This window comes from Chelonoidis abingdonii, chromosome 19 (genome assembly GCF_003597395.2).
Source record: "Chelonoidis abingdonii isolate Lonesome George chromosome 19, CheloAbing_2.0, whole genome shotgun sequence".
Taxonomy (NCBI): Eukaryota; Metazoa; Chordata; order Testudines; family Testudinidae; genus Chelonoidis; species Chelonoidis abingdonii.
The window spans coordinates 6,459,331-6,476,231 of record NC_133787.1 but is presented as its reverse complement, the minus strand read 5'-3'; the positions used below and the strand labels follow the sequence as shown (position 1 = coordinate 6,476,231).

The 16,901-nt window shown below is 51.9% G+C and overlaps 2 protein-coding genes across 4 annotated transcripts in view; one reads left to right on the top strand and one right to left on the bottom strand.

Annotated features, from left to right (window-relative positions):
• Positions 1-307: 307 nt before the first annotated feature.
• Positions 308-12,304, top strand: POLR2C (RNA polymerase II subunit C). The gene is made up of 9 exons (XM_032784645.2): positions 308-446; positions 4,277-4,326; positions 4,972-5,040; positions 6,288-6,340; positions 6,475-6,603; positions 7,799-7,850; positions 8,423-8,591; positions 10,277-10,351; positions 11,684-12,304. Exons 1-9 carry the CDS (start codon positions 358-360, stop codon positions 11,826-11,828), a joined length of 831 nt encoding a protein of 276 aa, XP_032640536.1. The 5' UTR covers positions 308-357; the 3' UTR covers positions 11,829-12,304.
• Positions 12,305-13,958: 1,654 nt separating this feature from the next.
• Positions 13,959-16,901, bottom strand: part of DOK4 (docking protein 4) — a 41,514-nt gene continuing 38,571 nt past the window's right edge. For all 3 annotated transcript variants that reach the window (XM_032784616.2, XM_075073713.1, XM_075073714.1), the window contains exon 9: positions 13,959-16,566. In XM_032784616.2, coding sequence (XP_032640507.1) covers positions 16,439-16,566 — 128 coding nt within the window. In that variant the 3' untranslated portion in view covers positions 13,959-16,438. The remainder of the gene's footprint in view (positions 16,567-16,901) is intronic.

Genomic DNA, 16,901 nt, shown 5'->3' with positions numbered 1-16,901 from the left:
TGTGTGTGGTGTCACCCTACGGCTCCTTCCCCGCACATCTGCTCCCAGTGTCTCTGGCTTGGCCAGCTCCAGCATGGGGTTGGTCCCAGGATCAAAGGGGGGAGGTGTTTGTACAGCGCCTAGCCCCTTGGGGGCCCGCAGATGCTATGAGCACAGGTTGGGATGGGGGAGCCGGGTTTGGGTGCCTGGTGCCGTGCGAGGGCCCCGGGGCGGTGCCCGGCGCTGGCTGTGGGCGGCCCTGCACAGCTGCGGCGCGGGGCGGCGTGCGGCCGCTGGGCAGGCGGCGGGCCGACCGGCCGCGGGGGCGGAGCGCGGCGGCGCTGGGACGGAGGGAGCAGCCGCGGCGCGGGCCCGCCCATGCCGTACGGCCAACCAGCCCACGGTGCGCATCACGAGCTCATCCGACGAAGAACGGTCAAGTTCATTCTCGAGAACACGGACCTGGCGTGAGCGGGGCGCGGGGAAGGGGGGCTGCGGGGAGCGGGGCACTCAGGGAATGGTTTGGGGGGCTGCGGGAAGTTTGGGGAGGGCTGTGGGAGCAGGGGGGCTGCGGAGCGGGCATCCGAATGGTTGGGGCCTGCATGGAGGGTTGGGAGAGCTGCGGTGGGTGTGGCGAGTCAGGAATTGCTTGGGGGCTGCAGGGCAGTGGGGGCACTCAGGGAATGCTTGGGCTGCAGGCAGTGGGGACACTCAGGGAATGCTTTGGGGGGCTGCAGGCAGGGGGCACTCAGGGAATGGTGTTGGGAGGCTCAGGCAGTGGGGCACTCAGGGAATGGTTGGGGCTTGCAGGCGTGGGGTCACTCAGGGGTGTGTGGGGGGCTGCAGGGGAGTGGGGGCACTCCGGGAGAAATGGTTGGGGGGCTTGCAGGGGGTTGGAGGGGGTGCGGGAGGTGGGCACTTGGAGATGTTTGAGGGGCTTGCAGGTTGTGGGCACTTTCGCGAAATGGTTGGAGGCTGCGGGTGGATGGGGGCTTGCAGGAAGTTGGGAGGCTGTGGGGAGCAGGGGGCTGCGGGGAGTGGGGGGCACTCGGAATGGTTGGAGGGCTTGCGGTTGGGGGGCTGCGGAAGTTGGAGGGCTGGTGGGGGAGCAGGGGGGCCTTTTTTTCGGGGGAGTGGGGCCACTTAGGAAGGTTGGGGGCTCAAGCGAGTGGGGCACTCAGGGAATGGTTGGGGGGGCTGCAGGCCGGATGGGGCACTCGGAATGGTTGGGGGGGCTGGCAGTGGGGTTGGGAGGGGGCTGAGGGGAGTGGGGAGCACTTGAATTAGTGGGGGCTGCAGGGTGTGGGGCACTCAGGGAATGGTTGGAGGGCTGCGGGGGATTGGGGGCTGCAGGAAGTTGGACGGGCTGTTGGGGAGCAGGGGGCTGCGGGAGCGGGCACTCCCGAATGGTTGGGGCCTGGAGGGGCGTTGGGAGGGCGTGAATGGAGCAGGGGCTGCGGGGAGGGGCCACTCGGGAATGCTTGGGGGGCTTGCGGAGAAGTTAGGGGAGGGGCTGTGGAGAGGGGGGCTGCGTGAGGGCGGGTATCAAGGGAATGGTTGGGGGGCTGCAGCGGGAGTGGGGCACTCAGGTGAATGCGTTGGGGGCTGCATGGAGTGGGGCACTCAGGAGTTTGGGGGGGCTGCAGGGGGTTGGGAGGGGGATGCAGTGAGTGGAGCCTTGGACACTAGTTGGGGGCTGCAGGGTGGGGGCAATCAGGGAAATGGTTGGAAGGGGCTGCGGGGATGGGGGTGCAGGAAGTTGGGAGGGGGCTGTGGCGGAGCAGGGCTGCGGGAGTGGGGCTTACTCAAGGGAATTGGTTGGGGGGCTGCAGGCAGTGGGCACTCAGGGAAGGTTGGGGGTCTGCAGAAGTTGGGAGGGCTGTGGGGAGCAGGGGGCTGCGGGGAGTGGGGCTCTCAGGGAATGGTTGGGGGGCTGTAGGGGGTTAGGAGGGCTGTGGGGAGCCGGGGGGCTGCGGGAAGTGGGGCACTCGGAATGGTTGGAGGGCTGTGGAGAGCGGAAGAGCTGCAGAGAGTCGGGGGCTGCAGGGGGTTGGGATGGCTGCAGGGTGTGGGACATTCAGGGAATGGTTGGGGGGGCTGCAGGGAGTGGGGCACTCAGAAAATGGTTGGAGGGCTGTGGGGGATGGGGGGACTACAGGAAGTTGGGGGATGGCGGCAGGGAGTGGGGCACTCGGAATGGTTGGGAGGGCTGTGGGGAGCGGGGGGGCTGTGGGGAGTGGGGCACTCAGGGAATGGTTGCAGGGAGCGAGGGGTGCTGTAGGAAATGGTTGAGGGGGCTGCGGAAGGTTGGGGGGCTGCGGGGAGTGGGACACTCAGGGAACGGTTGCAGGGAGCGGGGGGGCTATAGGGAATGATGGGGGGAGCTGAAGGGGCTTGGGGGGGCTGTGGGGAGTGGGACATTCAGATAATGGTGGGAGGCTGTTGGAGGCTGGGGGGTTGCTGTGCTGGATAGAGCCACCAGGCTCGGGGGAGGGGGAGACACTCCTCCCTTGGGGAGGATCCTGATCCCCTTGCCCCACATCTGAGAGGGCCTGAGCCACATCCACACTCACTTTGCCCCCCCCCCCCATTCTTCCTGGGGAGAACAGGGCAAAGGGCTTCACTGCACCTCGAGGTTCCACCCACCCCTTTCCCTGCCCACCTTCCAGCCTTAGGTTCCTGCCCTCCCCTGGCTCTAAGATGCCTGAGGGGTGCCCCACTAGGTGAGAGAAGGAGACCCCCTAGTGCATGATGCCCTGTCCCCTCAGTGTGCTGCCAGAAGGTAGGATGGTGCTGGGGCACAGACCTGTCTGCTGGGGCACTGGGGGCAGGTGACCAGGCTGACGAACTGCTGGGGGTTGGGCAAAACAAGGAGAATGCCACCACACTGGGATGATCCAGGCACCGCAATTTGCACTCTCCAGCTCCATAGATTGGGCTGGCTGCTTTCGTCTTGACCTTTATGTGCCTTGGCTGGGGGAAGACAAATAAATGTCTCCCTGTAAACAAACCCTGTGCCCCCCCTCCCAACTATCTGTGCCCTGGCTCTAAAGGTTCATTCACAAGTCTGTTTCATCTTTACGTTTTGATATTTAGCCTGATCCTTGGCTAAATATATTCAGGGTTCTGTGCACTCCTCATTTTTGCTACAGAATTGTACTCCAGAATCTATTTTCCTTTTAAAAAATAACATTTCTAGTTTTCGTTTGTGAAGAGTCCCTTAAAAACATGAAACAAATGTGCCCCAATCCATTACTGTCTGCGGGAATCTGTAGACAGCCTGAAATCATACCTCCGAGAGGTGTGAACTGCCCCATTTATTTCAGTGGAGCTGTTAACCTACAGTTCAGAATTTAAGTGTCGGCATTGTCTGCCGTTTCACTGCTGGTTGTTTTAGTAGACCCGGATAATTTGCTTATCCCACGAACCCAGAAGACCTCCCATGCCTAACAGGATGCCAAAAGGGCCAACTATCCCTACCTGGCTGCCAAAACCTCTAACCTCTCCCCTCCAGAGAAAGAAAAGTCTGTGATGGATTATCAATACAAAAGTCTGTGGTATGATGAAAACATAGGGAAAAGGTGAAATAAATGGCCCCCACACATAAGTAGGAGCTAGGATTCAGATTATATTTTCATATTTAATTTATCACTCTCCATTTTTAATTTAAATTAAACTGATCTTCAGCCTGCCACGCTAGAGTCCCGCATAGTCCAGGGACCTTGCTGCAGAATCTAGGTCCAATGTTCTGCTGAGCACTAGGGGCCATGACACTGTTACTGTGTATGCTTCAGTTTATGGTACTGTGACCTCTGTAAGAATTTCACTGATAATCGTTAGCACATCCTACTTTTCCACTAGGGCCTCTCTCCTCAGTTGGAATTGCCAGTCATATTAACCTGGGGGTGGCTTGTTATGGGGAGACTGTAAAGAATATGATTGAACCTCTTATCATGAGTGGTAAGAACAGGGATCACAGATGAGGGCTCTGGGCTCTCTTTATAGACTGCCCGCTATTAACGAAGGGCAGTAGCATTAGGAGCAGGGTGGGGAAAGCTGCATAGAGACCGATTGGGTTTACTCCTATCAATAAAGCTTTGCTGGTGGGCAAAGAAATCTAGCGGTGGATGAATGGAGAATGAATAGGATCCAGGGAGCAGGTATTATTAGTCTTGGCAGGCTGCACTTTGGCTATGTCTATTTGGAGCAAACCTCTCTCACATAGAATTACATGTATTCTGATGTTCATTACTTGTGTTCCTCAGTGTCTCAATGCTGGTTTTCTCCTCTGTTACAGGGTAGCGAATTCCATCCGAAGAGTGTTTATAGCCGAAGTTCCCATAATAGGTATTTTCTCCCCCTTTAGTCAGTTGTTGTCTGTTCATGAAGATCCCGTAGGGGAACATCTGCGCAGCAGTGAAGAGAGGGATTCTTAGCTTGGGTGGTCATACGTGTGCTAGGTCTGCTTGAGTGACCACACTAAAAATAGCAGCGGGGACACAGTGGCATAGGCTGTGGCTTGGGCTCGCCAGCTGAGTGCAGTCCCAGGCGTCCCCTTGGCCAGGTAGCCTGAGTGGTCACCTGTGCTGCCGTGACCCTACACTGCGATTTTTAGCACAGTCGCTCAAGCACAGCTAGCACGTGTACTACCTGAGCTGGGAATCATCCACCAAACTGCCATGTAGGCATATCCTTAGACTCAATCAGCTGCCATTGTCACTGTTCCTTTGGTTCCCAGCCACCCTCTCACCTCTGCCAGACTTCTCTGTGTCCTTTGTATTTGGGGAAAGGTATGCAAATGAATTGCTGATGTGCCTGAGCCTTTAACATTTAGTTAAGTTATTTTTATTAGGTTTTGCACATGGGACCTAAGACCATCAAAACTTTTCAGCCTCTCTGAAACCATATATCATCATGGGGGTAGAGGCCCCATGAACTCAGTGTCTTTCTACTTCCAAGAGCTTTGATTACTTGTTTCTGTTCTGTTTGCAGCCATAGACTGGGTCCAGATAGATGCTAACTCCTCTGTGCTCCATGATGAGTTCATTGCACACAGATTGGGTGAGTAACCAACATCTTAAAGAAAGGAGGAAAATCATTCTAGTCCCTAAGTATGTCTAGAATGTGTTGTAGGGAACAATCCTAGAATCATAGGGCAGAAAGGGACCTCATGAGGTTATCTAGTCCAGCCCCTTATGCAGAGGCAGGACCAAGTAAACCTAGACCACAAGTGTTTGTGAACCTGTTCTTAAAAATTTCCCTTGGTAACCTATTCCAGTCCTTAGAAAATCCTTTCTAACTTAAATCTCCCTGGCTGCAAACTGTGCTGATTAACTTTTATCCTGCCCTGGGTAGTTATGGAGAACAGTTCATTGCCATCTTCTTAATAACCGTCCTTGACATATTTGTAGACTTATGTCCCGCACCCTCTGTTCATGCCCAGTTCTTTCAACCTTTCCTCACAGGTCAGGTTTTCTCAACCTTTTTTCATTGTTGTTGCTCTCCTCTGGACCCACTCTAATTTGTCCACAACTTTTCTTGAAGCATCGAGGCCAAAACTGGACTCAGTACTCCAGCAGAGGTCTCACCAGTGCTGAGCAGAATGGAGCAATTACCTCCCATGTCTCACATCCAGTGCTCTGTTAATACATCCCAGTGTGACATTCACCTTTTTTACAGCAGCACCACACTGTTTCCTCATTCGTGATCGCCTATAGCCCCCAGATCCTTTTCAGCAGTACTGCTGCCTAGCCAGTCAGCCCCCATTTTGTATTTGTGTATTTGATTTTTCCTCCTGAGTGCAGAGCACTACACTGGTCTGTGTTGAATTTCTCTTGTTGATTTCAGTCCAAATCTCAATTTATGAAGATCATTCTGAATTCTAGTCCTGTCTTCCAAAGTACTGGCAACCAGCAGATTTTATAAGTATGCTCCAGCAAAGTCATTAATGAACATATTGACTAGTACTGGGCCAGGACAAACCCCCAAAGGGCTCTCCAACCCCCTTGATAGGTCCTCCCAGTTTGACATTGAACCACTGATAACTATTCTCAGTACTGTCTTTCAACCAGTCATACACTCACCTTACAGCAATTTCATCAACACCGTATTTTACACAAGACGTGTGGAAACCGACTCTATTGGTCTTTTCTGTCTCTAACTACTGATGGGACCTTTTGTGATGGTGAGATACCAGGAGCTTTGTCCCTCTCTGGTGGTCCCACTGGAGGGGTGATCCGTCCCTTGGTATCACTTAGATGTATTTCATGGTTTTTTCTGCACTTTCCCTAACTAACATCTCTCTCCAGGTTTGATCCCACTCACCAGCGATGACATTGTCGATAAGCTGCAGTACTCCAGGGTGAGTTCAGAGATACGCCAAGCTCTCTTTGAGAGGGCTGTGTGGGGAGAATGGCCCGATCTGACGTGGGATGCTACACATTCTCACTGGCAGAGAACAGTGATCCTGACCTGTGTCTTACCCCCTCTCCCTAGGATTGTACATGTGATGAGTTCTGTCCAGAGTGTTCTGTGGAGTTTACCCTGGATGTCCGGTGCAATGAAGACCAGACTCGTCACGTGACATCCCGTGATCTCATCTCCAACAACCCCCGGGTTATACCGGTCAGTATAAGATCAAGTCAGTCAGTAAGGTCTCTTCCCTACCCTTTCTCTAAGCAGACAGAGCAAGGCTCCTGTCTGATAGATGCGATGTCCTTACAGTTTAGGTATCCTAGCTCAAGCTCGTACAAAGCTTTAATATATTCTGTCTATCTTCCCTCCACGTTCCAAGTGCGCACTCTCAGATCATCCATTGCCAAGTTCTTCCTAGACAGCCTCAGTGTTACATCACCTAGACCTGTTTTCTAAATCATGATGACTGGGGGGCTCTGTGGAAGGGCTCTCTGAACCTTCAAAGGCCTGGCAGAAATTCTGCTGCCTGCAAGTTTGCTTGTTGGCCCTCAGCAGCGCTAGATAGCAGCGGTATCTCAGATGAGACACCAGAGCCGTGTGGCTCTTGGCAGGCCTCTGAGAAGGATATTAAAAGAGCCCCAGGAGAATGGATTCAAAGGGATTTGGTGGGACGAGTCTTTAAAATACAACTGAGTCAGGGATCCCTAACCAAGGGGAGCAGTCTGAAGGCTGCCCCTTGTTTTCACAAAACGGAGCAGATCGCAGATGTTTTCCTTTTTAAAAAATACTGTGTCAAATCTTCCTCTGAGCTGCCAGGCCACTTTGATTATGATGGAGCACTGCATGCTGGGATCTGTGGTCTGCAGGCTAAGCCTCCATATCAAAGAGAGCGCAACTCTGTGCACTGTCGTGGAACCACAGTTGTCACATTTGGCCTACAGACTGCACCACTTGGTCATCCTGTAATATGGGAACGCTGGAAAGATGTATAGGCCGGCTCTTCCTCACTATACAATCACAAGCTGAAGTGTGTCGGGCTGGAAGGGACCAAGAGCAGTCATCTAATTAACCCTCTTGCACTGAGGCAGGGCCAAGTAAACCTAGACCAACCCTGACAGGTTTTGTCCAACCTGTTCTAAAAATCCTCTGATGATGGGAATTTCACAGCCTCCTTTGGAAGCCAATTCAAGAGTTTCAACTATCCTTAGAGTTTTTCCTAATATCTAACCTAGATCTCCCTTGCTGCAGATGAAGCCCATTATTTCTTGTCTCACCTTCAGTAACTCACTACAGGCTAAGTCTGTTTGCAGTGACTGGCCTCTTAGTTTAGTGGGTGATCCGGGGTTTGAAGTTGGGAGAAGGGGTTGGTCCCCCAGTGACCTCATCTGTGGCTCGTTCTATGCAGGTGACATCCCGGAGCAGAGACAATGACCCCAATGACTACGTGGAGCAGGATGGTAAGTGAGTCACTGTGTAGAAGAGCTGCAGAGAGAAACTGATTTTCCTCTTTGACCTATACCCCAAAGTACTATCTGTTAACCCTGGGCAGTTGCAGATGTGGCACTGACAGGCAAAGCTGGCAGTGTGGAAATGCCAGTGTGCACAGGATTAACTTTTTGTTCCAGTGAACAGATGTGAACTCTGCATTTACTGCTACTTTCGAGTTAGAGTGTTTGTTTGGGAGGTAAAGAAGATCCTCTCTCTCTCTCTCTCTCACAGTTATAACTGGGTATTACAGCAAAGATGCCAAAACAGCTTCTCCCCATCTGCTGTGGTCTAAAGGCCAAATCATGCCCTCAGCCACATGTACCGCTCCCATTTTTCCATTGGTGGGAGTTGCATGGCTGATATCAAGGCATGAATAAGCCCTTCTAAGATTGTAAATGAGCTCCGCTTTCTAAAGAGATTTCCCTATGCACGAATAGTTCCCCATTCACTCATCACTCAAATGCAAGCATGCTACCATGCGAGGATGTCTCCTTTGCAGCCACTCTCCCACCCCATTTGACTCAGTGTTTGTGCTTCTCAGATATCCTCATTGTCAAGTTACGGAAAGGCCAGGAGCTGAGATTGCGAGCGTATGCCAAGAAGGGATTTGGCAAGGAGCATGCCAAGTGGAACCCTACAGCAGGAGTAGCCTTTGAGTATGATCCAGACAATGCTTTGAGGCACACAGTCTACCCCAAGCCTGAGGAATGGTATGTTCTGGTTTGAGAATAGTATTGGTTGAGTGGCACGTGTGATCACAATCGAGAGAAAATATTCTGTATTCAGTACAAGAGACAACATTAATGCAACACTGTGGCTGAGAAGTTAAAACCACAGGTCATGAGATTACTTAAAGTTAGGATTCTCATAGTATCTGTATTGATCCTCCAATAAAGGTGGTCATCTGGGTGGTTAATGCTACTTTAAGCTTGAGATATTCCTATAGTATTAGGCCTGGGTGATCCTTAGTTTGACAGTTTAGTGTCTCCGCTTCTAAATATTCTTAGTCAAACACATGTTCACTACAAACTCGATTTCTTTTCCTTTCACATCATTTCCAATGGCTGGTCAAGTTCTAGCCCCAGAGGTAATTTGTAAGAATTTGGTAAGCAACTGAAAATAGGGGTTTGGAATGAAAATGCCAGCTCGCCCGTAGGCAGAGCGACTCCTGTGCAATGCTAAAATAGGGTGTGTGTATTTGAATAGAACAGTAGTTCTCAGTTATTTTTGTGGAGCTGCCCATGGTGTGAATTGGCCAGTGAGCACCCCCCCGCCCCCCAGTCCTGATGCCATGTGCTGACAGTTGCTGCTGTCTCTCCATTTTTCTGTTCCTTTTATCTTAGTACTCCACCCCTCCCCCCCATATTCTTTGCAGACATTTTCCCCTGTTCCTCTTCCTCACACCCTCCTACACACACCCACACTAGAAGGCTACCTGCTGCTGCAGGTGAGGAGTGACCATTGGTGCCATCCAAGGCTCAGCTGAGTGCCAGGGGAACAGAGAAGAGGCTCTTGGGCTGGCAGGCTGCTGCTTGCAGCCCTGTGCTTGTGAGCTGCCCCCACAGATGCACAGGGAAGACTGGGTGGCTCTTAATGAGACATCTTGCAAACATGGCAGCTTATTTGCAGTCTGAGTCCATCTTCTTAGATCCTCTTCTGTGTCAAGTCCTGAACTAGCCTGACACCCCCTTCTCCAATGGCAGGCCTGTTCCTCAGGTTGGGGAACACGCATAGGGCTTTAGTTAAGAAAGTATAGCAGTGGTTCCCAGCCAGGGGTACGTATGCTCCCGAGGGTAGTCAGAGATCTTCCAGGGTGTGCATCAACTCATCTAGATATTTGCCTAGTTCTACAACAGGCTACATAAAAAGCATTAGCGAAGTCAGCATAAACTAAAATTTCATACAGACAGTGAATTGTTTATACTGCTCTACATACTGCCCACTGAAATATAAGTACAATATTTATATTCCAATTGATTTTACAATTATGGTAGAAATAACAGTAAGCAATTTTTCAGTAATAGCATGCTGTGACACTTGTATTTTTATGTCTGATTTTGTGAGCAAGTAGTTTTGAAGTGAGGTTAAACTTGGGGGTACGTAAGACAAATCAGACTCCTGAAAAGGGATACAGTCGTCTGAAAAGGTTGAGAGCCACTGAAGTACAGCATCTATGTAAGGTCATGCTGGCTAATGTCTATTGGCAGACTGTATCGTGCTTTGGCCATTGGACTCTTCCATCTCTGTAATCTTAAATACACTAACGCCATCCTCCTGCCCCAGTTTCTTCAACTGCTGAATGTTGGCCATGGGACCAAACTGCTGCCCAAGGTGGGAAGGAGCCGGTGGGGAGGTGGGTTTCAGCACTAACCTTAATTGCTGTGTTTGATCCTAGGCCAAAGAGCGAGTATTCCGAAATTGACGAGGATGAGGCCCAGGCTCCCTATGACCCCAATGGAAAGCCAGAGCGGTAAGGAGTTGGCTATCTGCCACAGCGCACGGGGAAGGAGGAGGGCATTTCCAAACGCCACCCAGAAGCGCCTCAGTCCGTTGTCTGGGCCTTTCTGGTGGTGTTCAATGACTTTGCAGAACAATTTGCCAGCCTCAGGAGCGGGCGTTTCCTGGGGAGTAGGTTGGGGCCCATTGATGGAGTAGTGAAATGGGAGCCAGGACTGGTTGACTTCTCCCTCCAAGAGAGCCTGCCCTATCAGGGAATGGGAATCCACTCAGTGGAGCAGTGCAGGACTCAGTGAGCCTCTCCTCTCAGATCAGAGTGCTTCTTCCATGCCGCAGCTGGGTGGGACCACGGTGCTTTGGGGCTCATGACAAATCACCTTGTGGTCTCCAAGATGGGGCAAACAGCAGAGCTTTGTTGAGACTCCTCCTCCCCAGGAGATGAGAGCCCTCAACTGCGGTAATCCCCTTCAGACCACAAGCCTGTCCCAGGTAACAAACTGAACACAATAGTCCTGCCCCAGGCCTACCTTCCCACAGAGAGGCTCCAGTGTGTGGTTGTGTCCTGGCTCTCAGCTGGGCTGTCCTTCAGGAGCTGCCTCTTTCCCAGCCTCCTCTGAGCTGAGCAGGCTCTCTCCTTTTAACTGCCCCCTCCATGCCTGACTGCTCCTGCAGGTGAAGCAGGGTAGGGCACGTTAAGCCCACAGAAGCTCATTAACCCTTCCCCAGACAGGGCGGGGTGTGTATAACCCATCACAGTGTAAATGAGGCTTCTCTGGAGGCATCAGGAAGGACTAGAATGAATATGGTGTTATCAAAGGCTTGCTGGGGAGTTGGGCGAATGGTACGGAGATGTCACGTTCATGTTCAAATTGAGACATTTGTTCATCTTCCACTGGCTTCTCTGCCCTGGCACTTGAGTACAATGCTGCATCTTTGTCTGCGATGAATGTGTTTGAAGCTGGGCAGGTGTGCTGAGATTCTGGTATCCCCATGTCCAGCGCTGAAACCATTGCTAGTGAGTTGTATTGCAGTAGTGGCAAAGCTACCACCAGCCCAGTCAGATCCAAGCCCATTGTGTTCGGCGCTGCATAGCATTTGTGAGCAGATACAGACATTCGTAGCGAAAGCTCTCTGAGCGATATGCAGTAGCCTGTGCAGTAGTTGTTTTGGATCTACGGCTGCTGTTGCAAAGGTCGGTGGAAAGGAAGGGCTAACCAGACTCCCAGGAGCTGAGAATGAGCTTTCCCTGCAGTGAAGTACAATAGGGTGGAAACACACTGCAGAGAGAAATCTCCAGTTCTTTGCCTTCCTGTCTAAGAATCTTAATCTCCTCCAATACCCTCAGGTTTTATTACAACGTGGAGTCCTGCGGCTCCCTGCGGCCGGAGACCATCGTTCTCTCGGCACTGTCCGGGCTGAAGAAGAAACTGAGCGACCTCCAGACCCAGCTAAGTCATGAGATCCAGAGTGATGTCCTGACTATAAACTGAGCCCTGCCCCTTTCCTGCAGAATCTCCCGTTGTGACCAAGTCACACTGATGTGCCGCACTGTTCATGGAGCCACCTGATTTTTTCCTGGGGCAGGGCTAATCGTAGCCAAGTGAACATGAAGCCCTGCTCCTTGTGTGCTGAACCTTCAGGCCTTTCTGGCACTCAGCTGGTGGGGATGTGATGTTTATTGAGATGGCTTCCCATCAGTCTCCCTTTAGAGCATGGAAGCTGCTCTGCAGGAGCAGGGGCGAGATTTCCAGCATAGTGCAGGGACATCTCCAGTGAGCCCCAGGTGTGGTATATTATTGTAATGGGGAGTGTGGGGTTGAATCTCTGTGAATGACCCTAGCTCTTGCGTGTTTTCACTGGACTCTGGCCATCCGTGGATTGGGATTTGGAAGCGTGTATCTCAGTGCAGTTGCATAGCCATGTCCTGTTTGTTACTGTGCTGAATAAAGCCTTTGTCCTACGTTCAGCCGTCCCTGAAAGCTTGTCTGAGGCTGTGGGAGGAGAGGGCCCAGCCATCGGTTCTCTCCACCAGACATTCACGGAATGAGGTCTGCTTTGGAGGGTTGGCTGTTTTCTGCTGCTCCTGACATTATCTGCTATAGAAACCAGCCCCCAGCCCTGGCACTTGTATGTAACGTGGCATCTGGGGCTAGGGTGAGTCTGTCTGAAGCTGGGCTCGGGGACTGAGCTGCTGCAGAAGTCAGTGCTCCAAGAGAGACCCTATGTGCCAAGGAGGCTTAGCAGGATTTAGACTCCTTGGGGGTATGCTGTATGTGAGCAGTATGTACCCTGTATGGGGAATGGGGTAGCTGGGTGCCTGTCACTGATAACCCCTCTGATTCAGCGTCAGACCTGTACAATGCCAGGAGATCAACCCCTATCAAACTGTCATTGCAGGTGCCATGGCTGAAATTCCCCCAGACACCATCAGCCAGCGGGACCATTAAAGATGAGAGTCTAAAGAAATGCCATTGGCTCTCTGGGGGCAGGCTGAGGTGAGACAGTGAGCTGTTTAATTACTCCAGTGAGGGTGGAGGGGCATTCCCAGTGCAGCATCCAGGATCGCTGGAGATGGAAACAGGCAGAAAGCCACTTGCTCTGGTCACACCACAAATGTGTGGTGCAGGGGTCTTGGCTGGGTAACACTGCCTCCATGTCCAGGTCTGCCCTGATGCTTTGCTGCACCATGCCCTGGATAACCAAACCATGGTGGGGGATAGACTCTAAGGTCAGAAGGGACCATTATGATCATCTAGTCTGACCTCCTGCACAACGCAGGCCCCAGAATCTCATCCATCCACACCTGTATCAGACCTGTGTCTGAGCCATTGAAGCCCTCAGATCACGGTTTAAAAGACTGCAAGGTGCAGAGAATCTCCCAGCAAGTGACCCGTGCCCCACCTAGTAGCTCCTTGCTCTGTGAAATGAAGAGGCAGCATGTTTTCCCAGTGGGGTTGGGGGAGCTCTGGACCCAGCCTGTAGGGTTCAGAGCCTATAATGTGCCTGAAACTCCATCCGTTGCCTTAACCACCCAGGGATTCTGCCTCTTTCCTTGCTTGTAAACAGCCCAGCCTGGGCACCTGCCAGACTCTTCTAAGCCCTTGTCTGATGAAGTGAGCTCCTAATGGATTTAGGAATGCAAGTACCGACCCCTTTCAGTGAGAGCCGTGCTCTTGTACTTCTGAAAATTACCCCCTTAGCGTCTGTTCTGAAGAGCTGGGAGAGAACATAATGAGCTGCAGAACAACTGGGAGCAGCATTCACCCTGTTTGGATCAGTCTGGGGAGGGGTTTAGAATAGTTTGAATCACTACAGCGATGGATAGAGGATTATGTAGTTCCTCTTTCTGTAACTGTTACGTGCAGATCACTCAAGCTGGAAAAGAATGTCCCCCTCCCCCAATACTCTCTGCTTTAAGACTTCATTGGTGCGCATGGGAAATCACCTGTGTAATGGCCCTTTACACACTGCAGCCTTGGATCTAATTCAGTCTTGGAGTGTTTCAGATGTTAGGAAGCCTTCTCTGATAATCAGTACCTTTGTCTTCACTGCACCATTATTCTTATGTATCCCTCCTTGCACCCTGTCCTGTGTGTGGAGTTAGTAGACAAACAGGAAGGGTGAGTAAAGTTTGTTTATTGATTGAGCAGTTCCTTTAAAAAACACAACATTTTTGGCAATAACTGCTATGTCCCCACTTGCCTGGCTTAATGCAGCTGTGCATCAAATTCCTGAGGCAGCCTAGTTTCTGCTAGTTCCTGCTCGAGCTTTCCCCTGTCCCAGCATTTAGCAGCTCCACACCTGTCGTTGGGGGATAGCCCAGCACTTCGGCTCTAGTCTTACACTTTTCAAAGTTGACAGTGTCTCACTGCAGCGATGTGTTAAAGGCACAGGGCCAGAGACTCAGCTGATGCATTAGAACCACAGCCGAGGACTTGGTCTGGTTCTTGAGCCTGAACAAAAGCATTTTATCCTAGTGCCTGAAATGAGCTACTAGCCAGGGAACCCAGCGAGGCATTTAGACTGGGAAATGATAGCAGGTTACACCTCGTCCAGGAGGACATACAGCCATTAAGCTCATCTGATCCACTCCACCACAGAGTATGTGGCCTAGACTTGAACCGCGGTGGTTCCTGTCACTCCAGCCACGTGTCGTGGGGAAAGGGCACTGAATTTAGTGGGGCTTGCAACAGGGCAGTTTGGACAGTCGCTGGTCTCGTGTGCCAGGACTTTTCCAGCAGATCTGTCTGAAAGGTCTTCATCATCTTACTCATCATCTATACACACAACCAGAAAACAAGAATATTTACAGGTGATAGTCCACAGGGTCTCCCCATCCCCAAGAGACAGTACCTCACGCTTCAAGAACAAACCAACCCACCCCAGTGTTGGTACTGCAATAAAAAGATAGCCCTTCTGAAAGGTATTCAATAAATAGCAGAACTAGAAAATCAATTGCTTTGATTTGATTTCAGCATATTAAAACCAACTTCCACCTGCCCAGGGGTTCACTAATTATTCTCAGGAAGTGACCCACTGGCACCATGGGGGGAGGGAGGAGCTACAAAGATGACTGAAATGGGCCTTGGGCTGCCCACCAGCCCTCTGCCAGCATTGGCTCCTTGAGGCTGCCGGGTATCTAGTGGAAATGAAACCTGGGTCCTCCCCCATCAGCTAGAAGCACAAGGTCCCTTACACGGAGGAACAGGGAGGAGGTCATGTGACCAACTGATTGTCTCTGGCTAGCCTCCTGTCAATGGGATTTCAGCATTGCTGCAGGTGAGAGCACCCCCAGAGGAAATGGGGGCCACTGGCCGACCTGGGGAGGTAAAAGAAAGGGAACTTCTCAACACGGACGCATCCCACCAATGCTGGTTCTGCCAAACAGGTAGCTTGGGCAGGTTGCTACCATCGCTTAGAGGCAATGCAGTATTTAGTGGCTGTGTATTAAGGGTGGGAGGGGTGTAGCCCTGTAGATACCCCATCCCTTGTGACTAAACTGCCAGGCTTTGGCTATCTGGAAAGAAGGGCTTGGTTTGGAAAGGAAATCCATGCTGCAGCCGCTGAGCTGCTAGAATCTGAACTGAGGACACGCAGCTAATGGAGCAAAATGCCGTTCAGCAGGTCCCCAGCCCACTGAGAATGCTGCCCTCTGGAAGCTGGGGGAGTTTGTGCAGAGGTCACAGTTCGGAAAGAAAACCAGTTTCTCCTGAGATGTCAGAAAGTTCCCCGGTGTGTGTTCTGGTATCTTCAAGAAGTGCAAAAAGAGCATAGACTTGCAACTCTCCAGTACTCCCTCTCCAAGGGAAAGTGCTACTGGATTCAGGATGGAGCATCCATTCACATTCTGGGCAACCTATGGGACTCCAGGGTACCTCTGGCCTTAAAGGAACAGGCCAAATTTGCAGCAGCCTCTCCAAAATGTTCACTTCAGTTGCCCCGCTTCAAGTAACACTTCATTGCTCCCACTGGCTGCCAACAACACCCGCAACCTGCTGGCCACTTGAGAAAACTCTGTCCTTCCGCTCTGAGCCTTGCTGAGGCAATCCTGGGGGATTTTCCTTCCCAGCAGAGGCGGTGGGGCGTCTGCTCTGACTGGGGCTGGGTTTCCCGCATGATGCCACCCTAAGGAAAAAAGAAAGATCCACCCACCCAAGAATTAAAAATCTCTGGTGTCTCATCTTCCCCGTGTCTCTTCGGTGGCTAAGAAACTTGCACTCGTGTGAGAAGGAAAGTCTCTTAATACAGAATATGTATAAGCAATAGATAGTTAAAATCATTTAACAACACAGAGCTAGACCTCCTCTTCCCTATCGTTAGCGCCTCGTGCTCGGTCTGCTAGAACGGCATGGCCCATGCTAGAGTTCCAGCCCTCCTGGGGCCATCTCCAGCCTTCTTCCCAGCATCGAGGACCCAGTCTCACACACTCCCTGCAGGCTGAGCTCTGATAACTTCTCCAAAGAGAGGGGAGCATTCCCAGAACTTCAGCACCCTCAGGAAAGAAGAGCAGGGGGGCACTGGAAAACAAATGTCTCCTGCACGTAACACCCTCTTTCTCCAGCCTGGCCTGGCCCGGGGGCTCTCTCCACTCAGCGCACGGTCACTGAGAAGCAGACTTGGGCTCTTTGCTGTCGCTCTTGCCGCTTTTTGCAGGCTTTGGCTTCAGTAAGATGAACCTGTTCAGGAGGTCTGTGTCCGAGCTGGCCTGGGCTCCCGAGTACACTTCACCTGCAGACAAAGCAGAATTTGGTATTGTTTCATGGTCCTCACAGTATTGCAAGGAACCTCAGTCGTGTCCTTTAGTGCCTCCTGCTGGGGGAGGCTAGGACTGGAATATTATGGAGCTCCTGCAGTAATCTCTACACCGCCTCCTGCTGGAAGGGGCTGGGACTGGCGTAGCAGGAAGCTCCTGCACAGCAGCCCACTGGGAGAATCTGGGCTTTGAGTGACTGCCAGTGCTCTGACTGCATTCCCCCTACAGTGGCTTCAGGGATGAGAAACTGGGATGGGAAGCACAGAAAGCTTCACCAGCCCTGTACAGAGCCTATGGAGCAGCAAAGCAG

What these genes read in the sequence shown, in the direction of transcription:
- POLR2C (XM_032784645.2), top strand. Translation starts at nt 358, where the DNA reads ATGCCGTACGGCCAACCAGCCCACGGTGCGCATCACGAGCTCATCCGA. An exon ending in ACAACCCCCGGGTTATACCG is followed by an intron (nt 6,604 to 7,798) that starts GTCAGTATAAGA and finishes CGTTCTATGCAG; the next exon opens with GTGACATCCCGGAGCAGAGA. An exon ending in CCCAATGGAAAGCCAGAGCG is followed by an intron (nt 10,352 to 11,683) that starts GTAAGGAGTTGG and finishes CAATACCCTCAG; the next exon opens with GTTTTATTACAACGTGGAGT.